The sequence below is a fragment of the Scyliorhinus canicula genome, chromosome 15 (genome assembly GCF_902713615.1).
Source record: "Scyliorhinus canicula chromosome 15, sScyCan1.1, whole genome shotgun sequence".
Lineage (NCBI taxonomy): Eukaryota > Metazoa > Chordata > Chondrichthyes > Carcharhiniformes > Scyliorhinidae > Scyliorhinus > Scyliorhinus canicula.
Genome location: NC_052160.1, coordinates 143,591,121 through 143,604,331, shown reverse-complemented (window position 1 = coordinate 143,604,331; position 13,211 = coordinate 143,591,121). Strand labels below are relative to the sequence as shown.

Sequence of the window (13,211 nt, the reverse complement as noted above, 5' to 3'; positions counted from 1 at the left end):
GATTATTGTAATATTGCCTTTTTTACATGCCTTTTCTATCTCCTGATTTATTTTCTCCCCCCACATCCTGACTAGTACTAGGGGGCCTGTACATAACTCCCATCAGGGTCTTTTTACCTTTACGATTCCTCAACTCTACCCACAAAGGTTTTATGCCTTCTGATCTTATATCGCTCCTTGTTATCGATTTAACTTCTTTCCTTACTAACAATGCAACCCCGCCCCCTTTGCCCATCTGCCTGTCCTTTCGATAGGACATATATCCTTGGATATTTAGATCCCAGTCCTAATCCTCTGGCGGCCACGTCTCTGTGATTTCCACAACATCATACTGGCCGGTTTCAATGTGCGCTACAAGCTCATTTACCTTGTTCTGTATACTGTGCACATTAAGGTACATTAAGGTATTTTTCCCTCAGTCCTGCATTGACCACCTCCCTTCTCACACTTGTCACCTTTTTTGCTCTGCTTGAGGGTGATGTTGTTCTCTTATTTTTGTTCTGTATTTCCCCTTCAGTTATTAGATCTCCCAAGCTAATGCTCTGGTTCCCACCCCCCTACCATACAAGGTTAAACCCTCCCGAGTGACACTGGCAAACCTCCAGCCAGGATATTGGTGCCCCTTAAGTTTAGATGCAACCCGTCCTTCTTGTACAGGTCCTACCTGCCCTGGAAGAGATCCCAATGGCCCAGAAATCTGAAACCCTCTCTCCTACACCACCAGTTTAGCCACATGTTTAGCTGCTCTATCCTCCTATTTCTAGCCTCACTGGCACATGGCACAGGGAGTAATCCTGAGATTACAACCCCAGAGGTCCTGCTTCTGAGCTTATTGCCCAACTCCTTGAACTCCTTCTGCAGGACCTCATCACTCATCCTGCCTATGTCGTTAGTGCCTGTGTGTACTACGACTACTGGCTGTTCACCCTCCCCCTTCAGGATGTTCGTTCAGAGACATCCTTGACCCTGGTACCAGGGAGGCAACATGCCATCCTGAAGTCTCTTTCACGTCCACAGAAGCCCCTATCTGTGCCCCTCACGATGGAGTCCCCAATAATTATCTCTCTCCTGCACTTTGCCCTCCCCTGCTGAGCAACAGAGCCAGTTGTGATGCCACTGTTCTGGCTGCTGTTGTTTTCACCTGATAGGCTCTCCCCCCCCCCCCCCCCCCACAGTATCCAAAACGGTATACCTGTTAGAGAGGGGGACAGCCACAGGGGATTCCTGCACTGACTGCCTGCCCTTTCTAGTGGTCACCCATCTGTCTGAACTTTGGGGGTGTGACCACGTCTCGATAACTCCTATCTCTGATGCTTTCCGCCACCTGCATGCTCCTAAGTGCATCCACCTGCTGCTCCAACTGAACCACGTGGTCTGTGAGGAGCTGCAATTGGCAACACATCCTGAAAATGTAGTCGACCCGAACGCTGGAATCAGCACGGATCTCCCACGTCTCACAGTTAGAGCACTGCACCCCAACGAGTGACATTTATGTACTCGTTAATTAATTCAAAATAAACACTTCAATTGTTCTTCGATTCAGTTACAATTAACTATGTGGCCCTGGCGCTAGATGTTTACTGTAGAATTAAATGCTAAATACTAATTTCTTCTCTCAGGTTTGGTTGCGCGCCTTAACAGTTAATCAATTAGATTTAATTAGATTATCAACGTTATTTTTTTTTCAAGTTTAACAGATTCACTACCAGCCAATCAGATCACAGCTTTACTGTGATGTCAGTTCAGATTTCCCCCCCCACAATTTGAAAATATATTTGTATCACTTACCTTCCCATGATATTCTCTGGATCTCTCTCTGCAGCTTAACAGTTACAAAGCCAGAAGAAAGGAAACAAATCAGCAGGGAAAAAGCACCTCCTCCCACACTGCTCCGAATTACCACACTGCTCCAAATTACCAAGCTTCAAACCTCACTCTGGCTGCCTCAATCACTCAAGCTGTCTCGACTTCATGTGCGCAAAGCTTACTGAGTGTGCACTTTATGACTCTATCTTATATAGAACCCAGCTAAACTGAGATGGCTCACAGTAGTTAGGCTTCAATGCGATTTACACCTTTTTGCTGCATATCAGGCTTCAGGTGATTGACAGATAACTGCCACTCAACAATTAGGGGTGGGGGCAGCTCCAGCCAATTTGACACTAAACTCGACACTGAACTTTTAACTGAAAAACAGGACACCTGCACCATGGCATTGGGCACCCTCCCTGGCACATTGCCCTTCACAGGGCAGAGACTTCACCAGTGATACTCTCATCTAGCCCATCCCTCAGGATCACCAGCTGTCTTCCTGCCTGTCCACCGCGCCCCTGCTCACATCCATCCTGCCCCTGGTCAGGTTGTCACAGCCTGTGTGTCACATCCAGGACCTTCATCACACTGCAGATAATCACCCAGTCGATGCACACTTCCTTCAATCTCCCCCATCTGCGGGACCTGTCCACACACAAGCCCCTAAGCATGAAGGTGATTGGTGGCTCATGGTGTCTCTCTCTACCGAGGTGCCACCTGCTGGCGAGATAATACATGGTCCACCCAATCCGGAGACCCACAGTAACCCCACTGGGGTAACAGGACAGGGGCCACAGGACCTGTCACTGACACGGGTTGCGGTAGCCATTGGTACCCCCGTTGACAGGGGCGGGTGATGAGGATAGACGCTGCCCACTTCACAGGCCCAGTGACACTCACTGCTGGAGACTGGGGTGCACTGCAGAAGGTAACATAGTGATGGGTGGTGTTGAACTCAGGGTCACCATGTAGCCTGTTGGATTTGGATGGGTAAGGGAATATTCACCTTGCTGACATGTCTTCATTTATCCCCCCCTGTGGAGAATTAATTTCGGACGACAGTCAGGAATGCGCACTATCGACCTGGCTGCAGCTTCCATTGACCATGCAGGTTGCTCGGCGGGAGAGGGCCCAGGCTGCCGATGCTTGCTCAGCGGGAGAGGGCCCAGACTGCTGGTGGTTGCTCAGCGGGAGAGGGCCCAGACTGCTGGTGGTTGCTCAACGGGAGAGGGCCCAGACTGCCGATGCTTGCTCAGCGGGAGAGGGCCCAGACTGCCGGAGGTTGCCGGACTTGATCCTGGCTGGCTTCCTCTCCAGACTCCGAGAACACCACAGGGGGAAGCTCCGACGATGCCAACATAATAGTCGCAGTTCAGCTGTCAAATCCAACCCCACCCCCCCACCAGCATAGATACACACATCTCGGTGGGACATGTTAGTGGTCAGGCTCCTGGGGCACAATCTGGTGAGCACCACACTGTTGCTGATGTACATCAGCTGGAGGCAGAGACCCCCAGGTGAGACAGCCTGATGCTGAGCCTCTGAAAGTGGGTTACCTGGAGCTGATGGAGATGATAAGGAGCGGCCGGGACATTCAGAGTGAAATATCAGTGTCACTCCAGCAGATCCACAGCCGCTTGGAAATGTCCCAGAGGCTACGGGAGCAGATGATGGCTCTGGCAATGAGTGGCACCAAGGCTAACACTGCCAGGATAGGGACCGCAGTGGAAAGCCTAATGCACGATGTTGGCACCATGAGTGAAGGTGTCCAAGGCATAGCACACTCGGCGATGGCCATGGCTGAGGGTCTCGGCAGAATGTCTGACTCGCTTGGGGATGTGACCCAGTACCAGGCTAACCTTGATGAGGTTCTGTGGGACATGTCCCACTCTCAGATGGGCATGGCGGAGGCACTACAGAGCTTGTCCCAGTCGCAGGTGGGCCTCGTTGAGGCCCTGCAGAAGATGGCCCAGTCACTAAGGAGATCGCTGAGGGTGTCGACAGAATGTTGCGGACCATGTCGAGCCCACCAAGTGGGCAGAGCCAGACGATTCAGGGGCAGCCAAGGGCTGAACCATCTTGCCCTCCATCCCAAGGTGAACCCCAGGGCCCTATGGGCACCGACCCGGAGGAGGGGCCTCTGAGTGCCGACCCAGACTAGTCCCATGGAGTGGCGACAGTGACCTTCCACTCCCCTGAGTTCCACCCATCTGATGAGGCCGCGTCTCAAAATCACGGAACAGGGCGACACGGATGGGTGTGTGCCATCGACAAGTGAGCCAGGAACTCCAGTCCCACAGCCCCCAGGGGATGCCCACCAGGTGCATCGAGGGCCAGGGGATGAGGTAAGCAGCTGGCAGTCTCCACCTCAGATATGCATCCTGGGGAAACACCTAGTTGTCGTTGGAGAGCTAGGAGGGCCAGGCATGTTGAGGATCACTGAGGTCACCAGGGTAGGGGGTGGGGCTAGATGCCTCTGTCACGTTATTCTGCAATGCGGTCTCGAAACCCTTTGCCCATCCCTCCAGTCAATCCCCCCCCCCCCCCCCCTCACCCTATTAGCGATATGCTTCAGGCGCGCTGCCAGAGTCCTCAGCATGGGGGTTATGGGTGGGGTTATGGGTGACCGTCAGGGCAAATGGGCAGGGGCACGGGTTGCCACCCAAACGGAGTTGGGAGCCAGAGTTTGGCATGGTGGTGCCGCAGGCGATTGCCCTCCCAGTTACCCCACCATCACCAACCCCGCCCTCCCTGCCCCACCCCCGCCAGGCCCAGCACACCCAGGCTCTTTGCCTCCTCAGCTCCCCACGGAAGCCCTTTCGCCAGGTTCACGTTTTCAAAGTGAGTCCTAATCGGCGCCAGCGTGACCACTTGCTGGGGAGGCCGCAGAATGATGGGAGGCCGTTGGATATGGGGTGGCTGTCATTAATTGTATAGACTTGGGGCTGAAGTGGTGAGGATTGGTTTCTCGGCAAGCTACGGCCAGATCCCGATTTCACCTACGGGAGTGGGCCGGTTGCATTGCACAGTTTGGGGCCTGCTGCGAATCTCGTTTTTGGCCTTTCCTGCTACTCACCGGCCTTGTTAGATTTGAGTGCAAGTGTAACGAGGCCGGAAGATCATACCCATGATCTCCTAAACGGAGAATCCTGCCCTCTCTCTTCAAGCATTGTTCTGGCTCCAAACGTCAAAGATAGGATGCAAAGTTGGAACTCTGACTGGGAATCAGTAAACCATTCACAATTAGATATAATTGACTATTAGAAATAATTGGATGGCAATGCTTCATTTTGTGTTTCCTTGAACAGACATGTGGACTTTATCTCTCTGTTGTCATTTAATCTTCGGGGTGTGTGGGATGGTATCACTGCGCACCACAGTCCCCTGTTTGCTGAATCCAAGGAAGTTCTCCCAGAAAAGCTCTTTAATATTGTAAGTATGTCGGCTCAACATTGATATCTATACGGCATTATTTATATTATCACTTTAATTATTTTCCCAACATAATACAGAAAATGTTTTTTTGCTCTGCAAAACTTCAGTAAAGGCACCAAGCTATATTATTTTGCAGAATATCGCTTTGAAATACTGGATGGTCGAAGGTGCACCAAAATTAAAACTACTTGTTGGATTCCCAACATTTGCAATTAGCTTCACCCTTCAAACTTCCAACACAAATCTCTTTGCTCCAATTGCTGGAGGAGGTGATCCTGGTGCAACCATGCAGAATTCTGGAATCTTGTCTTATCACGAGGTAATTATGCTGAAACTGTTACTTGGTTTTCACATGATAAATTCTCTCAAATTGTTTTCACGTGGAAAGTGATCAGGAAGTAATTGTTTCACGAGATTGTGGTGGAGTTTCCTTCCTGGTTCTGTTAAAAACTGGAATTACGCTTTGTTTCTGCAAAAACATGTGTATATACGGATATATATATTTATACATGTGTCTAGAACCAGATTGAAAGAGGGAAAGGAACAGGCCAGTGGCGTTAGTTTAATTTTCCTGGAAACTCTGTCAGGTTTTGTTTCTCCATAAACAAATCAGTGAAATGGTTATTTTTGGTCGTTGACAGCTTCATCCAGCCCGACAAGGGGCCCCGGGACAGACAAGAACTCTGCAGCATCATAGAATGTACAATGCAGAGGGAGGCCAATCAACCCATCGAGTCTGTACCAGCCCTTGGAAAGAGCACCCATTTAAGCCCACGCCTCCAACCTCTCCCCGTAACCCAATAACCTCACCTAACCTTTTGGACACGGAAAGTAGTGGGAGAACAACTGCTAGATACTGACGCCAAACATCGTATGAAGTTGAATTGGACTTTTTATTTAACCTTGCTTAATTAGTATGTGAATGGAGAATGGAAGGTACCTGAGTGAAGAACACCCATTAGTTTGATAAACTATTAGAAACTTTTAGACTGGATGACTTCAACCCAACTTTAAGCCAAATAGCTCAACATTTGATGAGTTACAGGGAGTCCTTACTGAAAGTGTTGGTAGTGTTGGTTGCGTTCCTGAAAATTGCCACTTCCAGTGAAACACCATTCAGTGAAGCATGGGCCAGAACTCTCCAGTCGTTGCAATTCAATTTTCCTGCCGGGAGTACAGCCCCACCCGTGGGTTTCGGGGCGGTGTGCGATGGTTGCAATAGGAAATCCCTCTGACAATCAGCAGGAAGATAGAATCCCACCACCAGTGAAGGTCGGGCAGCTGAGAAACAGACGGCTAGAGGACTGGAGAATCCCTTCCACGGTTTCCTATTGGAATAAATGTTAAAACCAGAGTTAGGCTTCTGAGGATGTTTGCCCAGAAAAATCAATGTAAAAATTGAAACACTATTGTCATGTGAATATTCCTTTAAGAAAAGTGTGCTTTATTAAATGGTTGCACTGATGTCATTGTGTGGGTGGAGCTGGAATCTCTTTTTGGCTCTGTGTTTAGTTTCACTTTCAGTTGGAGAGCTGTACTGAAACTAAGCAGATGTGTATTGATCTCTCTCTCTGCAAACAAAAGAATGTCTCCAGATCACTTGATGATTTCAAAGTAATACCTGTTTAAGGAAAGAGTTTTTTGACTTATGGTAGTTGATTGGAAAGTTATTAAGGGGTATCTATAGAGTACTGTATCTTTTTGGGGGGTCATCAGTGTTGGTAGTTGGTAAGATGTTAATGTGGGTTCATAAAATGTTAACTGGATTTATAGAATAAACATTGTTTTTGTTCAAACATACTTTAGATCTCTATTGCATCAACCCTGTAAAGTAGGCCTTTGTGCCCCCCCATAACCAAAATCTATTAAAAGTTGTGGATCAGGTGAACTCCATGATATACTTTGGTGGTCTCTAAACCCTGGCCCATAATAATATAACATTACAGTCTGAAATACTCCACAATACAGTAAGTGACTTTAAAATTACTGGCATGCTTGGAGGCTTCATTCTGCAACAGGTTCTTCAAATACACGTTGTGTACAGCAGTGCATCTCAAACTATCTGATGTGGAGGACCGGCAGTTTTTTTTTTTCAATGTGCCAGGGACCGGTGAGCGAAACAAGCCAATCCAGGATTACTGTCTCTTTCTTTTCTGGAAACACTCCAAGCACCGGCAGACGATGGCTCGCGTACCGGTGCCGGTACGCGTACCACACTTTGAGAAGCACTGGTGTACAGTAAAGTGCAGAGCTGTACCTTTGTACAGCAAAGAACTCTTTTAGTCAGGTATGTGCTGCACCAGCAGCAAAGCAATTTGAAAAACAAAGTTTGTGGAACCGTGCTATACCTGTCGGATACAGCACAGTGGAGAATTATTTCAAAAACAAGTCCAGAGTTCCTCAATTCGCACTGGGTGCAGCAAAAAAAGTTTGAAAATGAAGCTTAGTTTAGTACGCCGGGGGGGAGGGGGGCGGGGGGGAGAACCTGAAAGTCCAGCGAAACAAAAGCTCTCGAATGCACAGAAAGAACCAAATGGTCAGAACCCAGGATGCACACAGGGATCACTGGGCTCAGTCGCACTCTGGTGACACCGTGTCGAGATTGATCACATTTCTCACACACCCTAAAACTGGGAACGTTGCAATTTAGTTGGAACTGGACATAAAAATAAAGCACTTTAAATGAAGCCATTTTTATAGGGTGACACTTAAAATGGGGATTTACTGTTTCTAAAATCGAGTAAATCTTTATATGTTGATTGGCACCAGCTGACTCTTTTACCGTACAACCTGTGAGTTATATTCTGTCTCAGACACCGAATAAACTCAACATAGCCACCATTTCAGTTGCATTGATGCTGATTAATCAGATCATCATCAAATCACTATGGTTCCCTGAACTCTCATTGCAACTTCAAAAGAAACTCGCATTGAAATTACACATTAAACATTTCCACAGTTTTTTTACAATCTTTATTGTCACAGGTAGGCTTACATGAACACTGCAATGAGGTTACTGTGAAAAGCCCCTGGTCGCCATACTCCGGCGCCTGTTCGGGTACACAGAGGGGAAATTTAGAATGTCTAAATTACCTAACAGCACTTCTTTCAGGACATGTGGGATGAAACCGGAGCACCCGGACGAAACCCACGCAGACACGGGGAGAAAGTGCAGACTCCACACAGACAGTGACCCAAGCCGGGAATCGAACCTGGGACCCTGGAGCTGTGAAACAACCACTGTGCGACCATGCCGTCCATAGTTCCTCCAGTAATCTTGTAAATCATCCACTAATGCTATGAGTGGAGATGAGGGACACCTTCAGGGAAATTCTAGGTTTTGATCTCACTTTATAACAGGTCACAGAGACATCACAATGTGCTTCAAATACAGTGAAGAATCCCAGAAATACCAATGACATGAATATCCATGTAATCAGTTCCAATGATGTTGTTCACAGGAATGTTGAGATGAACTTAATGTTCTGAAAATGCAGATAAGGATTTATTTTCACATCTCATTTGAGGGTAGGGCTGCTAACAACATGGCGGCCTCTCAGTAAATCAAGAGTTTCAGCCTTCATCAGGTGCTGCATTTGACATGGAACCCACAGCCTCTGGCCTCAGAGTGTTGCTAACGGAGCCAAACCTGACAGGTTATAAATGTCATGAAAAGAAATGCATAAAATAATGTAAAATTCCTCGACGACACAATGGTCTGATTTTCCTAAATGAATTGATGGACCATCATTGGGAGCAGGGTCACTATTCTTCAATCTGCTCGTGGAGTTCGCCAGGTGTGTGGAAGCAGAATGTGTGTCAAATTATCACCATGCATTCAGATAAACAGCAAATGCTACATTTCAGTGCTTCCCATATCGTCCCACTGTGCTATCATAATCTCCAGCACAGGTGATAAAGTAATATTGTAAAGTTGTGATCCCGATCCAGATTCCAACAGTTGCTAGGCTACTGGACAGATACCCAAATATTTTATTCAGTTTACAGGACTGTGAGCGCTCCAGTAGTAATTTCACACACATATAGGGATAGGGTTGATTAAAACAAACTTTATTACTCACATGATATTACTAACTTTAACATCATAAAGACAAATAGCTTTCAATTGCCAGTTAACCAAGGCTTAACAGTACAGTGAAACAATACCCTTAACCACTATCTTTAACTCCACTCGAACAACACCCATCTCAGGTCAAAATCCACTTGGGAGGGAAAGAGATTGGAGGCATTTATGGGTGGCTACTGGGAACTAATACGGCGCCGATGGAAGAAATAAGGAAGAAATGGCAGGAAGAGTTGGGAATCCACTTGGAGGGGAGGGATCTGGAGTGAGATCATGCACCGAATTAACTCAACTTCATCCTGTGCGAGGATAATCCTCATCCAGTTCAAGGTAGCACACAGGACTCACATGAAGATGGCCTGGATGAGCAGATTTTTCCCGGAGGTAGAAGCTGAGTGTGAAAAGTGTGAGCAGATCAGAAAGCCATTGGCATCTGTTCTGCTGTGTCTGCATCTCCAACAGTGATGGCACTATTCCTTCCAGGAGGGCGGGGTTTATGTTGAGTGGACGGCCTGATAGCAAGGCCCAAAGAGGCTGGCAACCTCCCACACCGCAACACAACACCGACACCCAAATCCCACCGCCTCACGCCCTCCTCCCCCCCCCCCCCCACCAACCCACCAACAGTGACCCCCATTGCAGCCGCCCCCAGCAGAAACCATCCTTATAAGAGAGACCCCCACCAGTCGGGAGGGGGGCATCGGGATAGCGCCAATCTAGTTTATTGCGCTACATCGGGTACTCCGCTACTGACAGTGAGTGGCAGAGAATCCAGCCCTATATCTGTGTGTGCATATATATATATCTGCATGATATCTATTACAGAAAGTGAAAAAAATATTTTCATACTATACGGAGCTGAGCTCATTCATAAAGCCCAATTCATTGGCCTCGTTACACTCTCGCTCAAGAGAAATGAGGCCAGTGAATAGCGGGAGAAGGCAAAAACAAGGACTGCGCCGGGCGCCAAACAGTTTGTGAGGCAAATGGCCTGCTCCCTTCAGGCAAAATCGGGATCTCAACGTCGTGACGCAATAAACCAATTAGCACCACTTCAGCCCAATTTCCGTACAATTTACAGGAGCCACCCCACATCCAAAGCTCCTGTCATTTGCAGCTTCCCCGGCGAGTGCTCACGGTGGCGCCGATTATTACTCCTTTTGAAAAAAGTGAATCTGGCAGAAGGGCTGCTATGGGGAGCCGAGGAGGTGAGTAGCCGTCTTTGCTCACAGGCAAAGAGCCGGAGGGTGCTGCGATTGCCACCTTAACTGCTCGGTGGGGGCTGAGGAACCCTCGGATCGGGGTGAGGGGAGATACCGCAGGGGTGGGCTGTCATAGGAGAGTTGGGGGGGGGGTGCAGGGGAAGCAACGGCTCGCGGTGCCACCATGCCAGCCCTTGGATCATTTACCCATTCCGAGGGCATCCCTTGACCCTGCCCATCTGCCTCACCAACCACCTATAAAACAACTGGCGAGGCCTCTGGCTGTGTGGCTGAAGGCTATTGCCGACAGGGACTTGGCAATCGTGGTTAAGTGAGCACTTCACATAATCCAAGTGGATTCCCATGGGTAGGTGCACCATTGCCCAGCATCCCAATCACACCTAGATGCCTGGACACTCTGCCTAAACACTGTGGGAGGCAACACCAAACAAACAACAACCATATCCGAACACACGGGGGATGGGACATGGCTGGAGGGTGTGTGACTGCACGAGGAGGGGGAGATGCCTGGAGAGATGGGCCAAGGATTCGGAGGTCAGCCCACATTGCAGAAGAAAGTGACAGGCACCATACTCATTGTGCAAAGAGGTGGTTAATGTGTTTCACAATTTCCCACTTTCCGAACAGTGCCAAACCCCTCCACCCTCTCCCTCCCCTCTCCCGGGGCCCTCAGTAATCCTACGGGCTTTACTGCCCCTGCCGTGGATCGTTTGGGGGCTCTGAGGTCAGAGGTGCCCAACACATTTGTCGGCAGCACATCTCGGAACTTCCCTAGGCCAGCGTCTCCGAATATTTGGGTTGGTCTCCTCGGCACCATTATTGCGAGCTGGCTGGGGTTGGCTGAGCAAGTGCAGCTGAAGTGCTGCTCGACCTTGTTAGCGGGGGCCTGACGAGCACGGTGCCGGTGAATCAGCTGGCGAGCCTTCATTTTCGGCAAGAAGCCCATTGGGTTCTCATTAAGAGAACCAATTAGCGTTGAATTGCGTTGTTGGCCTCACTGAGCCGAGCGGCGGGAAGCTCGTGGCAATTCTCGCTCACTACCACATCTGGAAATATTTCCAGTGATGCTCGCCCATAAAGTCTACAGTTTGTGCCTTTGGAAAGGAATTGCCGGGAGGATAACTGTTCCCTTCCTTTGTGATTAATAGGAAGATGGGAACATAGGAATTCGGAGCAGAAGTTGACAATTCAGCCCCTCCTGTCTGCTCCGTCATCCAATCAGATCATGCCTGATCTCTTCCTGATCCTCACTGTCAACGTAGAAAAGATAATTCCACACACATTTCAGACTCAGTAGCAATTTGTTGCAGGCTTTCATTTGACAATTTGACATTCTTCTCCTTCTATGATTAGAAATTGTATTTGTTTATTATGGATAGAATTGGATTAAAATATCAAAGTGATTGAACCTATGTGAGAACTACATTAATTTGTACTTGTTGGTTTTGATTGACAGGTCTGTCCATTTTTGAAAAATGCCACCATTAAATACATTGTGGATCAGAAGGTTCGTTATGCATTCAAGGGTAATCAATGGGTCGGATTTGATGATCGTGAGAGCTTCAAAACCAAAGTATGAGTTTTGAATTTATCTCTATAATTTCACACATATTCTCTAAGTATCCAGTTTACAGTTCATTAATAGCATCAGAGATGTGTAGGGGCAGAGTGGTATTGTCACGGGAATAGTAATACAGAGACCCAGGGACATGTTCAAATCCCACCAGGGCAGATGGTAAAATTTGAATTCAATAAAACTGTGGAATCAAAAAGTCCAATGATAACTATGAAACCATTGGTGATTGTCGGAAAAATTCATCTGGCTCACTCATGTCTTTTAGGGACATAAATCCGTTGTCCTTACCAGGTCTGGCCGACATGTAACTCAATCCACACCAATGTCCTTGGGGATGGGCAATACATGTTAGCCCTGCGTGAATGAATAAAAAATTGTCACAGTTCAATAATTTCAATGGAGTTTTTATCAATCATCAACTTAGAGTGGTTCTGTTCACTGCCAAGAAAACACTGATTGTGGTGTATCATTTTGGTACAAAGTAAAGAACAAGGCTAATTTTTCCCAGCTGCAGCAGAGGCTGAAGAAAATCATTTTTTTCTGGTGAAATGGATTGTCCAGTGATGACTCTCTCATTTCTGAATGTGACATCAATATTACAACAAAGGGACATCCAGCAGTTGGTCACTCTTGTTGTTCTCCACATTCATTTCATGTTGTATGACCCATTCCACACTCCATGTGATGTGATAGACCAGTTCCATATTTCACTGTCTGCGATGACCACATTTGTATTTTGGATTGGATACAAAAATAGACTTTGCAGATCGTTATTGTAATAAGCTGTGGGCAACGGTAACACAGGGTTAGCACAGTTGCTTCACGGCACCAGGGTCCCAGGTTCGATTCCCGGCTTGGGTCACTGTCTGTGTGAACTCTACACGTTCTCCCAGTGTCAGTGGGTTCCTCCGGGTGCTTCAGTTTCCTCCCACAGTCCAACGATGTGCAGGTTAGGTGGATTGGTCATGCTGAATTTCCCTGAATGTCCAAAAAGGTTAGATGGGGTTACTGGGTTACGGGGATAGGGTGGAGGTGTGGGCTTAAGTCGGGTGTTTTATCCAAGGGCTGGTGCAGAGTTGAT

At 47.9% G+C, this 13,211-nt stretch overlaps 1 protein-coding gene across 1 annotated transcript in view; it reads left to right on the top strand.

Annotated features, from left to right (window-relative positions):
* LOC119978192 (chitotriosidase-1-like) overlaps positions 1-12,133 on the top strand; it is a 58,712-nt gene extending 46,579 nt beyond the window's left edge. The window contains exons 6-8 of the mRNA XM_038819621.1: positions 5,121-5,244; positions 5,384-5,566; positions 12,011-12,133. Of these exons, the coding sequence (XP_038675549.1) occupies positions 5,121-5,244; positions 5,384-5,566; positions 12,011-12,133 (430 nt within the window). The remainder of the gene's footprint in view (positions 1-5,120; positions 5,245-5,383; positions 5,567-12,010) is intronic.
* The last annotated feature ends 1,078 nt before the right edge of the window (positions 12,134-13,211 follow it).